Genomic DNA, 17,052 nt, shown 5'->3' with positions numbered 1-17,052 from the left:
TATGAAACAACCTGAATGATTCTTCTCTAGTAATGGTGTGCACTTGGTATATAAGCTTAAGAATCTATATATATATATTGAAACAAGCTTCCCGTCAATGGTACTTGAAATTTCATGATGTTAACTCTTCATTCAGATTCATAGAGAACATCACGAATCAATGTATATACCAGAAGGTCAGTGGAAGTAAGATTTGTTTTTCTATTCTATATGTGGATGATATATTACTTTCAACCAACGACAAGTGCGAGGCCCATTTACTCTAACGACAATTAATGATCAAACAATAATGGTTTGATTTAAAAATGCAGCGGAAAAAGGTTTAAAATTCTTTAAAACGGACCTCAGGGCCTAGAAAAATTTCGGCATGACCTCCCCGTAAGTAGGACATCCCGAAAACTCAAGCAACATTTTATATCAAAATATACTCCAACTAGAGTCAATAAAAAAAAACCAAAGTCAACAACCTATAGCCGCACTGGCCAGGACTAAACAGAATTTAAAACTTATCACATACTCACCAGATCATTAAAATCACAGAGTCGCCTCAGAACATAACAAGAACAATCAAATATCACTACAGATACACGGGGCATCTCCCCGGCAAATAAGATACAATACAAGACTGAAACAACTCAAGACATATATATAGACTGACTGGGAGACTCCACTGAACAGAACCAAGCAATCCAACCTCAATCCCGAGCTCCACTGCCGGAACCTCGGCCTGATGCTGCAAAACGACTCGGGAGATCTACCATGGTGCCCAATAGCAACCACAGCAGCCCCCCAGTAAACAACCGAGGTTAGGATTCTGGTATGAAACAGTTCAACAATAACAACAATAAACATAAATCATGCATAATCATATAATAAATGTGATATGAAATGCATGAAAGGCTCAACGAATAATCGGGATAACAGGAGCCAACAAACGGTACGATAACAACTGGAATAATGCTCGAGCAACAACACAGGGGAGCTACATCGTCATGCAGCTAAATCGCCCTGCCAAGTATGCGAGGTATGCCAAGCTGTGCTGAATAACACCCCTGACTCGGCCTCCATACAGCTGATACGATATAACAGGATGACACAACAGAACAAACTAGATGACATAATCCCAGCGCTCATCTCAAAAGGCTGCACTAACCACGAGATTGTTCAATCACATCTACAGTCTCATGTGTATAGGCCTATTAGCCACACCATGATCCCGAGATAAACAACAGTGCCAGATAACAACGGATATCAATAATGGGCTAACAAGAACGATAGGCTCAACATGAATGTCATAACTGTATGCCCGATGCTAAATGCTAAATAATTTGTCAAAATAATAAACATATATCACAACGAAGACATTTAGCATATTACAACAGTCAACAATCATAAACACGATCAGTGCAACACATAATGACAATTAAACATAATTTATACTTTACCGTCGTATGCTACCGAACTGTAACATACCTAAACCGACTCTAAAATCACAACAAGCTCAACTTTAATCTCCTCGACCTAAAAATGATAAAAATAGGTCGAATAATTCACAATTCGCCAATAACACTAAATTAATCCAACTTATTTATTTTTAATTATCAAAACTTAATTCCCAAATCCATTTCAACAATTCTGAAATTTCAACTAAATAACCTTAATTCTCCAAAATAATCAAACGATTAACTCGATACTAATTCACAAAATCCTCGATTTATACCTCAAAGATCTCCAACGATCGAACCTACAATATAAATCCAATATATACGTCAATATAATGCATTAAAATCGACAAAGCGAAATTAAATCGAAGCGAGTAAAATTACACTTCGGGGCAGCCTACTTATGCACCGAAAAATCTGGAATTGGATCCAAAATTACCAAGATCGAAGTATAAACTAGTCGCTAGCGGTCCAATGTTGCTACTCGCCGGAAAAGATGCCGAAAAACACTATTCACGACCAAAAACCGAACTGAAAACTAGCTGAAAAATGCAGGAACAGCAAGGTAAGATTTAAGCTTCAAATCCTTGCTCAATATACTCCAAAAACCAAGAAAAACCAAGCAATAGCTCACCTAAAATCGAACAAGAAAATTGAAAAGGAGCAGTCCCGAAACAGGGTTCGATTGGGGCTGAAACGAGCATCAAAAGTGGCGATTCATGGTTCAAAACGAAGCTACTGAAGTAAGGAAGACAACCCCTCAAACCGTTCGTGATTTCGACGCCGGACGGAAAAGTTATGGCTTCTCCAAAATGAAGGTGTAGAAAGTGACGAAGATGGAGAAATGGGAAGGAAAGTTACGGGATTGGGGATTGGGTTTGTGATTATTTCCTTTCTCTCTCCAAGAGACAAATTGTGTGTATGTATATGTGTATTTAGTTACTAAAAAAAATAGTAACACATGCCCAATAATCCCGGTTTTGCATTTATTTTGATCTCGTGTGTTATTTAAACTCTATATGTATTTTATATCATTAAATTCTCCGATATTCTCAAATACATATTTTTAACACACTTCTTGAATTTATTTGACATAAATAATTATTTTAATTTACAACTCAATAATTATTCTAATTATGCCCAATTACCAAATAATAATTACAGGGCCTTACACTTCTCCACCCCTTAAAACAAATTTCGTCCTCGAAATTTCTGTTTATACACATACATCTTACACACGATACAAAACTAACAATACATTACTAACAATCAAACAGATATGGATAAGATGCTCTCATCTTCTGTTCTGTTTCCCATGTTGATTCTTCTACCCCATGTCTCGACCACTGAACACGTACAAGTGGTATAACTTTATTGCGTAAAACTTTATCTTTATGATCCAAGATACAAACAGGATACTCAGATACGATAAAGACGGATCAAGTTCAACCTCATCAGGCTGAATCACATGAGATGGATCGGGCTCATACTTACGCAACATAGAAACATGGAAAACATCGTGGATGCCAGACAAAGACTAAGGCAAATTCAAACGATAAGCGCAAGTCCCAATACGCTCAACAATCTCGTAGGGGCCAACGAAACGAGGTGACAACTTACCTCTCATACCAAAGCGAACAACACCTCTAAACGGAGAGATTCTCAGAAACAAAAAATCTCCAACTTGAAATTCTAGAGGTTGACGACGTCTGTTAGCATAACTAGCTTGCCGATCTTGGGCAGCTTTCATTCTCTGACGAATCAACTGGACTTTATCATGCATTTCCTGAACAATCTCAGGTCCAGTCAACTGCTTCTCACCAAATTCATCCCAACAAAGAGGTGATCGACACCGTCTGCCGTACAAAGCTTCAAAAGGAGCCATACCAATAGTCACCTGGAAACTGTTGTTATATGAAAATTCTACTAGTGGTAAAGCTTCCTGCCAACTGTCTTTAAAATCCATGACTACATCTCGAAGCAGATCCTCGAGTGTCTGAATCGTACGCTCTGTTCGACCATCTGTCTGAGGATGGTACGCAGTACTCATCGCAAGTCGTGTACCCATTTCTTTTTGGAAACTAGTCCAAAACTTTGATGTGAATCTAGGGTCACGATCTGAGACTATTGCAACCGGAACTCCATGAAGTCTCACAACATTTTCAATATACAGACGAGCCATTTTCTTATACGAATATGTCCTCTCATACGGAATAAAGTGTGTCGATTTAGATAATCTGTCGACAATCACCCAAATGGCATCAAAATGACGAGAAGTACGTGGCAAATGCTTGACAAAATCCATAGCTACGTGCTCCCAGTTCCACTGAGGAACCTCAAGGCTATGCAGTAATCCTCCCGGTCTCATTCGTTCCGCTTTGACTTGCTGACAGATCATACAACGAGACACAAACTCAGCCACATCCTTTTTCATATTCTTCCACCAAAACTGAGGCCGTAGAATATGATACATTTTCCTTCCTCCTGGGTGGATACTATATCGAGTACAATGAGCTTCTTTAAGGATGGCTGTACGCAATTTAGGAATATCTGGGACAACCAATCTACCATTCAACCGAAGAGAATCATCTGAGTGAATTGAGAAACCAGATTGGTGTCCTTGAGATACTAACTCATAAGATTTCAGAACTCGTTCATCAGTTTTCTGAGCTGACTTTACAATCTGAATCAATTCTGGCTCAACAGAAATCTGAGATACACAAACAACAATACCTTGGATTTGAAAATCCAACCCAGAAGTACAAATATCATCTCGTAACTTAGAAACATGAATTGAGGATAAATTGACGTCAACAACCTTACGACTCAAAGCATCGGCAATGACATTCACTTTTCCCGGATGATACTGGATCTAACAATCATAATCTTTCAAAAGATCCATCCAACGTCTCTGTCTCATATTCAGATCTGACTGAGAGAACAGATACTTCAAGCTTTTGTGATCAGAATAGATTACAAATTGCTCCCCAAACAAATAATGTCTCCAATTCTTGAGAGCAAAAACAATAGCAGCCAGTTCCAAGTCATGAACAGGATACTTAGACTCATGCGGTTTCAACTGACGAGAACCATATGCCACAACTCTGCCATGATGCATCAGAACACAACCTATACCTCGATTAGATGCATCAGTGCAAACCACAAATCCTCCAGAACCACTTGGAATGGTAAGAACTTGTGCAGAAGTCAATCTCTTCTTCAACTCGACAAAACTTGACTCACATTCATCAGACCAAATGAATCTCTGATTTTTCTGAGTCAATTGAGTGATAGGTCTAGAAATCTTTGAGAAATTTTCGATAAATCTCCGGTAATAACCAGCTAAACCCATGAAACTACGAATATCTGGCACATTGGTCGGTCGTGCCCAGTTCAGAACTGCTTCCACTTTACTTGGATCGACAGAAATACCATGTTGAGATATGACATGGCCCAGAAATACCACTCTATCTAACCAAAACTCACACTTGGATAGCTTGGCGTACAACTGCTTCTTTTGAAGAATTCGAAGAACTATCCTCAAGTGTTTAACATGCTCTTCCTCGGACTTGGAATAAACAAGAATATCATCGATGAATACAATCACAAAACGATCGAGATATTTACGAAATACTCGATTCATCAAGTCCATAAACACAGCAGGAGCATTGGTCAAACCAAAAGGCATAACCAAAAATTCAAAGTGTCCGTATCTCGTGCGAAAAGCTGTTTTTGACACATCTTCTTGTCTAACTCGCACTTGATGGTACCCAGAACGGAGATCAATCTTAGAATACACTGAATTACCTTGCAACCGATCAAATAAGTCATCAATCCTAGGGAGTGGATATTTATTCTTGACAAATAGAATCGGTGCACCCCATGGTGAAGAACTCGGACGAATATAACCTTTACTCAACAAATCCTGTAATTGTTCTTTCAGTTCTTTCAGCTCAACAGGGGCTAAACGATATGGTGCTCGAGATATGGGTTCAGTTCCTGGCATTATTTGATACTGAACTCAACTTCTCGTTCTGGTCGAAAACCAGGAATCTCTTCTGGAAACACATCAGGAAACTCACAGACTACAGGAATATCAGAAATCCGTCGCTCATCTTGCGATAGATCCACAGCATAAACAAGAAAACCTTCATGACCAGAATCTAACAATCGATTCATCTCAATGGCAGAAACTAGAGGAATCTTGGCTTGAGAACCACGACCATAGAAATTCCATTTAGGAGCAAAGCTAGGTCTGAAATGAACTATTCCTCGATAACAGTCAACAGTGGCACGATTTGCAGTCAAAACATCCATACCAATGATACAATCAAAGTCATGCATAGGTAGAACTATGAGATTCAAATATAGAACGTTTTCATCGTGAAACAAAATCGCATTGAACACCACATTATCAGTGATAATCATTTTGCCCATCGGAGTAGCAACAGATAGATTGGAATTCATACTAGTGGTGCGAAGATCATGCGAAACAACGAATGCATGAGAAACAAAGGAATGAGATGCTCTGGTATCAAATAACACTCGTGCTATAAAACCACAAAGAGTACAGTTACCGGTAATGACAGTACCTGGAGCTGCCTGAGCCTCATCCTCAGTCAAGGCAAATACATGAACAGATGACTGATTCTGTTGACCACCTTGCCCTCTGCTTTGATGCGAAGGGCGACTAGGCTGATGGGAAGACTGGGACGCTGCTGGAATTCTATTACTTTGAGCTCCACTACCTGCCTGGCCTGATTTCCCCGTCTTACTAGGACAAACTCTAGCAAAATGGCCAGGCCGACCACAAACATTGCAAACCCCTTGAACTCCAACACACTGATTACTGGAATGCTTGCCTCCACAGTGATCACAATAAGGTCCACTGTAACGATATCCACCACGGTTCCTTGAACTCCCTGAACTCGAAGAACTAGAACCGGGCTTCTTAAATTGCTTCCCACGTGGACGAAGAGATGCCGAACCAGATGAACTGAATTGTTGCCTCCCCGACTGATGATGTTGGGTAAGAACTCGATTGCCACTCCTCTTAAGACTAGCTTCAGCCCTTTTTGCTATTTCCACCGCTTCAAGATAATTCAGTGGCTCACCGGTAGAAACAAAAGGGTGCAGATGATCGTTCAATCCTTCAATGAACCTTTCGACGACAGCAACCTGACTCGCATCAACATGAGGAGCATATCTCAGCATATCATAAAAAGAATCTGAATACTCCGCAACTGACATATCGCCTTGTTTCAGGTTATGAAACTCAGAAGCCTTAGAACTGTAGAATGATGGAGGACAATAACTCTCCTTAAACTTCAGTTTGAATATATCCCACGATGGAACAATCCTCTGAGCATCTAAAGTCATCAATGTAGTAGACCACCACATTTTAGCACGATCTTTCAACTGATGCACGGCTAATCTCAATCGACACTCTGGAGGATACTCAATCAAATAGAACAATTCCTCAATCTCAGAATTCCATAACTCAGCTTTCTCAGCTCCCTCTGAACCACTGAATCGAGGAGGATGCATAGAATGGAAACGCGCAACTAACTCATCCATCCTAAGCTGCTCTAGATGATCAGCAGCTTGCTCAACAAAAGTATCATCAACAACACGGACACGAGGTCTACCACGTCCACGACCTCGACCTCGAGCTAAAGAAATCTCATCAACAGGAATTTCTCCACCTCCCTCCATTCTATACGATAAAACATCAAAACCATTAGAATGGAAGCAAACAAATCATATATTTACATAAACATGCTGTCAAGTAGCATACACATGCGCAACAACCCATTTTAGCGCCAAGACTCGAGTGTCCTAGACTCTAGTTCGAGCGTATCCCAGTTTACGCTCTGATACCAAGATGTGAGGCCCATTTACTCTAACACAATTAATGATCAAACAATAATGGTTTGATTTAAAACTGTAGCGGAAAAATGTTTAAAATTCTTTAAAACGGACCTCAGGGCCTAGAAAAATTTCGGCATGACCTCCCCGTAAGTAGGACATCCCGAAAACTCAAGCAGCATTTTATATCAAAATATACTCCAACTAGAGTCAATAAAACAAAACCAAAGTCAACAACCTATAGCCGCACTGGCCAGGACTAAACAGAATTTAAAACTTACCACATACTCACCAGATCATTAAAATCACAGAGTCGCATGAGAACATAACAAGAACAACCAAATATCACTACAGATACACGGGGCATCTCCCCGGCAAATAAGATACAATACAAGACTGAAACAACTCAAGACATACATATAGACTGACTGGGAGACTCCACTGAACATAACCAAGCAATCCAACCTCAATCCCGAGCTCCACTACCGGAACCTCGGCCTGATGCTGCAAAACGACTCGGGAGATCTACCATGGTGCCCAATAGCAACCACAGCAGCCCCCCCAGTAAACAACTGAGGTTAGGATTCTGGTATGAAACATTTCAACAATAACAACAATAAACATAAATCATGCATAATCATATAATAAAATGTGATATGAAATGCATGAAAGGCTCAACGAATAATCGGGATAACAGGAGCCAACAAACGGTACGATAACAACTGAAATAATGCTCGAGCAACAACACAGGGGAGATACATCGTCATGCAGCTAAACCGCCCTGCCAAGTATGCGAGGTATGCCAAGCTGTGCTGAATAACACCCCTGACTCGGCCTCCATACAGCTGATACGATATAACAGGTTGGCACAACATAACAAACTAGATGAAACAATCCCAGCGCTCACCTCAAAAGGCTGCACTAACCACGGGATTGTTCAATCACATCTACAGTCTCATGTGTATAGGCCTATTAGCCACACCATGATCCCGAGATAAACAACAGTGCCAGATAACAACGGATATCAATAATGGGCTAACAAGAACGATAGGCTCAACATGAATGTCATAACTGTATGCCCGATGCTAAATGCCAAGTAATATGTCAAAATAATAAACATATATCACAACGAAGACATTTAACATATTACAACAGTCAACAATCATAAACACGATCAGTGCAACACATAATGACAATTAAACATAATTTATACTTTACCGTCGTATGCTACCGAACTGTAACATACCTAAACCGACTCTAAAATCACAACAAGCTCAACTTTAATCTCCTCGACCTAAAAATGATAAAAATAGGTCGAATAATTCACAATTCGCCAATAACACTAAATTAATCCAACTTATTTATTTTTAATTATCAAAACTTAATTCCCAAATCCATTTCAACAATTATGAAATTTCAACTAAATAATCGTAATTCTCCAAAATAATCAAACGATTAACTCGATACTAATTCACAAAATCCTCGATTTATACCTCAAAGCTCTCCAACGATCGAACCTACAATATAAACCCAATATATACGTCAATATAATGCATTAAAATCGACAAAGCGAAATTAAATCGAAGCGAGTGAAATTACACTTCGGGGCAGCCTACTTATGCACCGAAAAATCTGGAATTGGATCCAAAATTACCAAGATCGAAGTATAAACTAGTCGCTAGCGGTCCAATGTTGCTACTCACCGGAAAAGACGCCGGAAAACACTATTCACAACCAAAAATCGAACTGAAAACTAGCTGGAAAATGCAGGAACAGCAAGGTAAGATTTAAGCTTCAAATCCTTGCTCAATATACTCCAAAAACCAAGAAAAACCAAGCAATAGCTCACCTAAAATAGAACAAGAAAATTGAAAAGGAGAAGTCCCGAAACAGGGTTCGATTGGGGCTGAAACGAGCATCAAAAGTGGCGTTTCATGGTTCAAACGAAGCTACTGAAGTAAGGAAGACAACCCCTCAAACCGTTCATAATTTCGACGCCGGACGGAAAAGTTATGGCTTCTCCAAAATGAAGGTGTAGAAAGTGACGAAAATGGAGAAATGGGAAGGAAAGTTACGGGATTGGGGATTGGGTTTGTGATTATTTCCTTTCTCTCCCCAAAAGACAAATTGTGTGTATGTATATGTGTATTTATTTACTAAAAAAAATAGTAACACATGCCCAATAATCCCGGTTTTGCATTTATTTTGCTCTCGTGTGTTATTTAAACTCTATATGTATTTTATATAATTAAATTCTCCGATATTCTCAAATACATATTTTTAACACACTTCTTGAATTTATTTGGCATAAATAATTATTTTAATTTACAACTCAATAATTATTCTAATTATGCCCAATTACCAAATAATAATTACAGGGCCTTACACTTCTCCACCCCTTAAAACAAATTTCGTCCTCGAAATTTCTGTTTATACATGCATTTCCTGAACAATCTCAGGTCCAGTCAACTGCTTCTCACCAAATTCATCCCAACAAAGAGGTGATCGACACCGTCTGCCGTACAAAGCTTCAAAAGGAGCCATACCAATAGTCACCTGGAAACTGTTGTTGTATGAAAATTCTACTAGTGGTAAAGCTTCCTGCCAACTGTCTTTAAAATCCATGACTACATCTCGAAGCAGATCCTCGAGTGTCTGAATCGTACGCTCTGTTCGACCATCTGTCTGAGGATGGTACGCAGTACTCATCGCAAGTCGTGTACCCATTTCTTTTTGGAAACTAGTCCAAAACTTTGATGTGAATCTAGGGTCACGATCTGAGACTATTGCAACCGGAACTCCATGAAGTCTCACAACATTTTCAATATACAGACGAGCCATTTTCTTATACGAATATGTCCTTTCATACGGAATAAAGTGTGTCGATTTAGATAATCTGTCGACAATCACCCAAATGGCATCGAAATGACGAGAAGTACGTGGCAAATGCGTGACAAAATCCATAGCTACGTGCTCCCAGTTCCACTGAGGAACCTCAAGGCTATGCAGTAATCCTCCCGGTCTCATTCGTTCCGCTTTGACTTGCTGACATATCATACAACGAGACACAAACTCAGCCACATCCTTTTTCATATTCTTCCACCAAAACTGAGGCCGTAGAATATGATACATTTTCCTTCCTCCTGGGTGGATACTATATCGAGTACAATGAGCTTCTTTAAGGATGGCTGTACGCAATTCAGGAATATCTGGGACAACCAATCTACCATTCAACCGAAGAGAATCATCTGAGTGAATTGAGAAACCAGATTGGTGTCCTTGAGATACTAACTCATAAGATTTCAGAACTCGTTCATCAGTTTTCTGAGCTGACTTTACAATCTGAATCAATTCTGGCTCAACAGAAATCTGAGATACACAAACAACATTACCTTAGATTTGAAAATCCAACCCAGAAGTACAAATATCATCTCGTAACTTAGAAACATGAATTGAGGATAAATTGACGTCAACAACCTTACGACTCAAAGCATCGGCAATGACATTCACTTTTCCCGGATGATACTGGATCTCACAATCATAATCTTTCAAAAGATCCATCCAACGTCTCTGTCTCATATTCAGATCTGACTGAGAGAACAGATACTTCAAGCTTTTGTGATCAGAATAGATTACAAATTGCTCTCCAAACAAATAATGTCTCCAATTCTTGAGAGCAAAAACAATAGCAGCCAGTTCCAAGTCATGAACAGGATACTTAGACTCATGCGGTTTCAACTGACGAGAACCATATGCCACAACTCTGCCATGCTGCATCAGAACACAACCTATACCTCGATTAGATGCATCAGTGCAAACCACAAATCCTCCAGAACCACTTGGAATGGTAAGAACTTGTGCAGAAGTCAATCTCTTCTTCAACTCGACAAAACTTGACTCACATTCATCAGACCAAATGAATCTCTGATTTTTCTGAGTCAATTGAGTGATAGGTCTAGCAATCTTTGAGAAATTTTCGATAAATCTCTGGTAATAACCAGCTAAACCCATGAAACTACGAATCTCTGGCACATTGGTCGGTCGTGCCCAGTTCAGAACTGCTTCCACTTTACTTGGATCGACAGAAATACCATGTTGAGATATGACATGGCCCAGAAATACCACTCTATCTAACCAAAACTCACACTTGGATAGCTTGGCGTACAACTGCTTCTTTTGAAGAATTCGAAGAACTATCCTCAAGTGTTTAACATGCTCTTCCTCGGACTTGGAATAAACAAGAATATCATCGATGAATACAATCACAAAACGATCGAGATATTTACGAAATACTCGATTCATCAAGTCCATAAACACAGCAGGAGCATTGGTCAAACCAAAAGGCATAACCAAAAATTCAAAGTGTCCGTATCTCGTGCGAAAAGCTGTTTTTGACACATCTTCTTGTCTAACTCGCACTTGATGGTACCCAGAACGGAGATCAATCTTAGAATACACTGAATTACCTTGCAACCGATCAAATAAGTCATCAATCCTAGGGAGTGGATATTTATTCTTGACAAATAGAATCGGTGCACCCCATGGTGAAGAACTCGGATGAATATAACCTTTACTCAACAAATCCTGTAATTGTTCTTTCAGTTCTTTCAGCTCAACAGGGGCTAAACGATATGGTGCTCGAGATATGGGTTCAGTTCCTGGCATTATTTGATACTGAACTCAACTTCTCGTTCTGGTCGAAAACCAAGAATCTCTTCTGGAAACACATCAGGAAACTCACAGACTACAGGAATATCAGAAATCCGTCGCTCATCTTGCGATAGATCCACAACATAAACAAGAAAACCTTCATGACAAGAATCTAACAATCGATTCATCTCAATGGCAGAAACTAGAGGAATCTTGTCTTGAGAACCACGACCATAGAAATTCCATTGAGGAGCAAAGCTAGGTCTGAAATGAACTATTCCTCGATAACAGTCAACAGTGGCACGATTTGCAGTCAAAACATCCATACCAACGATACAATCAAAGTCATGCATAGGTAGAACTATGAGATTCAAATATAGAACGTTTTCATCGTGAAACAAAATCGCATTGAACACCACATTATCAGTGATAATCATTTTGCCCATCGGAGTAGCAACAGATAGATTGGAATTCATACTAGTGGTGCGAAGATCATGCGAAACAACGAATGCATGAGAAACAAAGGAATGAGATGCTCTGGTATCAAATAACACTCGTGCTATAAAACCACAAAGAGTACAGTTACCGGTAATGACAGTACCTGGAGCTGCCTGAGCCTCATCCTCAGTCAAGGCAAATACATGAACAGATGACTGATTCTGTTGACCACCTTGCCCTCTGCTTTGATGCGAAGGGCGACTAGGCTGATGGGAAGACTGGGACGCTGCTGGAATTCTATTACTTTGAGCTCCACTACCTGCCTGGCCTGATTTCCCCTTCTTACTAGGACAAACTCTAGCAAAATGGCCAGGCCGACCACAAACATTGCAAACCCCTTGAACTCCAACACACTGATTACTGGAATGCTTGCCTCCACAGTGATCACAATAAGGTCCACTGTAACGATATCCACCACGGTTCCCTGAACTCCCTGAACTCGAAGAACTAGAACCAGGCTTCTTAAATTGCTTCCCACGTGGACGAAGAGATGCCGAACCAGATGAACTGAATTGTTGCCTCCCCGACTGATGATGTTGGGTAGGAACTCGATTGCCACTCCTCTTAAGACTAGCTTCAGCCCTTTTTGCTATTTCCACCGCTTCAAGATAATTCAGTGGCTTACCGGTAGAAACAAAAGGGTGCAGATGATCGTTCAATCCTTCAATGAACCTTTCGACGACAGCAACCTGACTCGCAGCAACATGAGGAGCATATCTCAGCATATCATAAAAAGAATCTGCATACTCCGCAACTGACATATCGCCTTGTTTCAGGTTATGAAACTCAGAAGTCTTAGAACTGTAGAATGATGGAGGACAATAACTCTCCTTAAACTTCAGTTTGAATATATCCCACGATGGAACAATCCTCTGAGCATCTAAAGTCATCAATGTAGTAGACCACCACATTTTAGCACGATCTTTCAACTGATGCACGGCTAATCTCAATCGACACTCTGGAGGATACTCAATCAAATAGAACAATTCCTTAATCTCAGAAATCCATAACTCAGCTTTCTCAGCTCCCTCTGAACCACTGAATCGAGGAGGATGCATAGAATGGAAACGCGCAACTAACTCATCCATCCTAAGCTGCTCTAGATGATCAGCAGCTTGCTCAACAAAAGTATCATCAACAACACGGACACGAGGTCTACCACGTCCACGACCTCGACCACGACCTCGACCTCGAGCTAAAGGAATCTCATCAACAGAAATTTCTCCATCTCCCTCCATTCTATACGATAAAACATCAAAACCATTAGAATGGAAGCAAACAAATCACATATTTACATAAACATGCTGTCAAGTAGCATACACATGCGCAACAACCCATTTTAGTGCCAAGACTCGAGTGTCCTAGACTCTAGTTCGAGCGTATCCCAGTTTACGCTCTGATACCAAGATGTGAGGCCCATTTACTCTAACGACAATTAATGATCAAACAATAATGGTTTGATTTAAAACTGCAGCGGAAAAAGGTTTAAAATTCTTTAAAACGGACCTCAGGGCCTAGAAAAATTTCGGCATGATCTCCCCGTAAGTAGGACATCCCGAAAACTCAAGCAGCATTTTATATCAAAATATACTCCAACTAGAGTCAATAAAACAAAACCAAAGTCAACAACCTATAGCCGCACTGGCCAGGACTAAACAGAATTTAAAACTTACCACATACTCACCAGATCATTAAAAATCACAGAGTCGCATCAGAACATAACAAGAACAACCAAATATCACTACAGATACACGGGGCATCTCCCCGGCAAATAAGATACAATACAAGACTGAAACAACTCAAGACATACATATAGACTGACTGAGAGACTCCACTGAACAGAACCAAGCAATCCAACCTCAATCCCGAGCTCCACTGCCGGAACCTCGGCCTGATGCTGCAAAACGACTCGGGAGATCTACCATGGTGCCCAATAGCAACCACAGCAGCCCCCCAAGTAAACAACTGAGGTTAGGATTCTGGTATGAAACATTTCAACAATAACAACAATAAACATAAATCATGCATAATCATATAATAAAATGTGATATGAAATGCATGAAAGGCTCAACGAATAATCGGGATAACAGGAGCCAACAAACGGTACGATAACAACTGGAATAATGCTCGAGCAACAACACAGGGGAGCTACATCGTCATGCAGCTAAACCGCCCTGCCAAGTATGCGAGGTATGCCAGAGCTGTGCTGAATAACACCCCTGACTCGGCCTCCATACAGCTGATACGATATAACAGGATGGCACAACAGAACAAACTAGATGACACAATCCCAGCGCTCACCTCAAAAGGCTGCACTAACCACGGGATTGTTCAATCACATCTACAGTCTCATGTGTATAGGCCTATTAGCCACACCATGATCCCGAGATAAACAACAGTGCCAGATAACAACGGATATCAATAATGGGCTAACAAGAACGATAGGCTCAACATGAATGTCATAACTGTATGCCCGATGCTAAATGCCAAATAATATGTCAAAATAATAAACATATATCACAACGAAGACATTTAACATATTACAACAGTCAACAATCATAAACACGATCAGTGCAACACATAATGACAATTAAACATAATTTATACTTTACCGTCGTATGCTACCGAACTGTAACATACCTAAACCGACTCTAAAATCACAACAAGCTCAACTTTAATCTCCTCGACCTAAAAATGATAAAAATAGGTCGAATAATTCACAATTCGCCAATAACACTAAATTAATCCAACTTATTTATTTTTAATTATCAAAACTTAATTCCCAAATCCATTTCAACAATTATGAAATTTCAACTAAATAATCGTAATTCTCCAAAATAATCAAACGATTAACTCGATACTAATTCACAAAATCCTCGATTTATACCTCAAAGCTCTCCAACGATCGAACCTACAATATAAACCCAATATATACGTCAATATAATGCATTAAAATCGACAAAGCGAAATTAAATCGAAGCGAGTAAAATTACACTTCGGGGCAGCCTACTTATGCACCGAAAAATCTGGAATTGGATCCAAAATTACCAAGATCGAAGTATAAACTAGTCGCTAGCGGTCCAATGTTGCTACTCACCGGAAAAGACGCCGGAAAACACTATTCACGACCAAAAATCGAACTGAAAACTAGCTGGAAAATGCAGGAACAGCAAGGTAAGATTTAAGCTTCAAATCCTTGCTCAATATACTCCAAAAACCAAGGAAAACCAAGCAATAGCTCACTTAAAATCGAACAAGAAAATTGAAAAGGAGAAGTCCCGAAACAGGGTTTGATTGGGGCTGAAACGAGCATCAAAAGTGGCGATTCATGGTTCAAAATGAAGCTACTGAAGTAAGGAAGACAACCCCTCAAACCGTTCGTGATTTCGACGCCGGACGGAAAAGTTATGGCTTCTCCAAAATGAAGGTGTAGAAAGGGACGAAAATGGAGAAATGGGAAGGAAAGTTACGGGATTGGGGATTGGGTTTCTGATTATTTCCTTTCTCTCTCCAAAAGACAAATTGTGTGTATGTATATGTGTATTTAGTTACTAAAAAAAATAGTAACACATGCCCAATAATCTCGGTTTTTCATTTATTTTGCTCTCGTGTGTTATTTAAACTTATATGTATTTTATATCATTAAATTCTCCGATATTCTCAAATACATATTTTTAACACACTTCTTGAATTTATTTGGCATAAATAATTATTTTAATTTACAACTCAATAATTATTCTAATTATGCCCAATTACCAAATAATAATTACAGGGCCTTACAACAAGTGTTTGTTATATGAGGTGAAACAATTCCTCTCTAAAAAATTTGATATGAAGGATATGGACGATGCATCTTATGTCATTGACATTAAGATAAATAGAGACCTAATTAAAGGTATTCTAGATCTGTCTCAAGAAACCTATATCAACAAGTTTTAGAGAAATATCGGATGAAATATTTTTCAAAAGTATAGCTACCATTGTGAAAGGAGATAAGTTCAATTTAAGCAAATGCCCAAAGAATGATCTAGAGCGGGAACAAATGAAAACATTCCTTATGCTTCTGCTGTCGGAAGCTTGATGTATGCTCAGGTTTGCACTAGATCTGACATTGCATTTGTTGTTGGGATGTTGGGAAGATATCAGAGTAATCCAGATTTAGACCATTGGAAAGCTGCAAAGAAAGTGATGAGGTACCTTCAAGGGACTAAAGATTATATGCTTATGCTCATATGAACTGAGAATTTGGAAGTAATTGGATACTTTGATTCAGACTACGCTGGCTGCATTGATTCACTAAAATCCACTTCAGGATATATTTTCATGCTAGCTGGTGGAGCTGTAACTTGGAGAAGTGCAAAGAAAACATTGACTGCTACTTTCATTATGGAAGCTGAGTTCGTATCTTGTTTTGAGGCAATCTCACACAGTGTATGGTTGAAGAGTTTCATTTCGAGGTTTAGAATTATGGATTCTATATCTAGGCCATTAAGAATATATTGTGACAATTCAACTGTTGTTTTTATGGTTAAAATAACAAAAGTGGTAGTCGAAGCAAGCACATCGACATTAAATATTTATTCATACGAGAATG

General features: G+C 39.4%; 2 protein-coding genes across 10 annotated transcripts; both read right to left on the bottom strand.

Annotated features, from left to right (window-relative positions):
• Positions 1-296: 296 nt before the first annotated feature.
• Positions 297-16,009, bottom strand: LOC142528722 (uncharacterized). 9 transcript variants are annotated; one of them, XM_075633844.1, is made up of 9 exons: positions 15,702-16,007; positions 15,507-15,609; positions 15,346-15,369; positions 15,099-15,146; positions 14,269-14,376; positions 12,562-13,697; positions 8,804-8,827; positions 8,557-8,604; positions 314-754 (listed from the first exon to the last, which is right to left on the bottom strand). In XM_075633844.1, exons 6-7 carry the CDS (start codon positions 13,694-13,696, stop codon positions 8,805-8,807), a joined length of 1,158 nt encoding a protein of 385 aa, XP_075489959.1. In that variant the 5' UTR covers position 13,697; positions 14,269-14,376; positions 15,099-15,146; positions 15,346-15,369; positions 15,507-15,609; positions 15,702-16,007; the 3' UTR covers positions 314-754; positions 8,557-8,604; position 8,804. The 9 variants fall into 9 exon arrangements, 5 of the variants coding, with proteins under 5 accessions (XP_075489959.1, XP_075489958.1, XP_075489960.1 ...); XR_012815715.1 differs by lacking the exons at positions 314-754; positions 8,804-8,827 and adding exons at positions 6,686-7,158; positions 7,728-7,835 and having other exon boundaries at positions 15,702-16,008; XM_075633843.1 differs by lacking the exon at positions 314-754 and adding an exon at positions 6,686-7,158.
• On the bottom strand, positions 5,448-7,157 carry LOC142528298 (uncharacterized). The gene has a single exon (XM_075633342.1). It carries the CDS (start codon positions 7,155-7,157, stop codon positions 5,448-5,450), a length of 1,710 nt encoding a protein of 569 aa, XP_075489457.1.
• Positions 16,010-17,052: the final 1,043 nt, after the last annotated feature.

Source organism: Primulina tabacum, chromosome 16 (assembly GCF_025594145.1).
Source record: "Primulina tabacum isolate GXHZ01 chromosome 16, ASM2559414v2, whole genome shotgun sequence".
NCBI lineage: Eukaryota > Viridiplantae > Streptophyta > Magnoliopsida > Lamiales > Gesneriaceae > Primulina > Primulina tabacum.
This window is presented reverse-complemented; position numbering and strand designations above follow the sequence as displayed.

Excerpts from the sequence above, each read along its gene's own strand:
- LOC142528722 (XM_075633841.1), bottom strand. The coding sequence starts at position 13,696 with ATGGAGGGAGATGGAGAAATTTCTGTTGATGAGATTCCTTTAGCTCGA. Across the intron at positions 7,836-12,561 it reads TGAGGCTCAGGCAGCTCCAG|ATCTCCCGAGTCGTTTTGCA; the intron begins GTACTGTCATTA and ends GCACCATGGTAG.
- LOC142528298 (XM_075633342.1), bottom strand. The coding sequence starts at position 7,157 with ATGGAGGGAGGTGGAGAAATTCCTGTTGATGAGATTTCTTTAGCTCGA.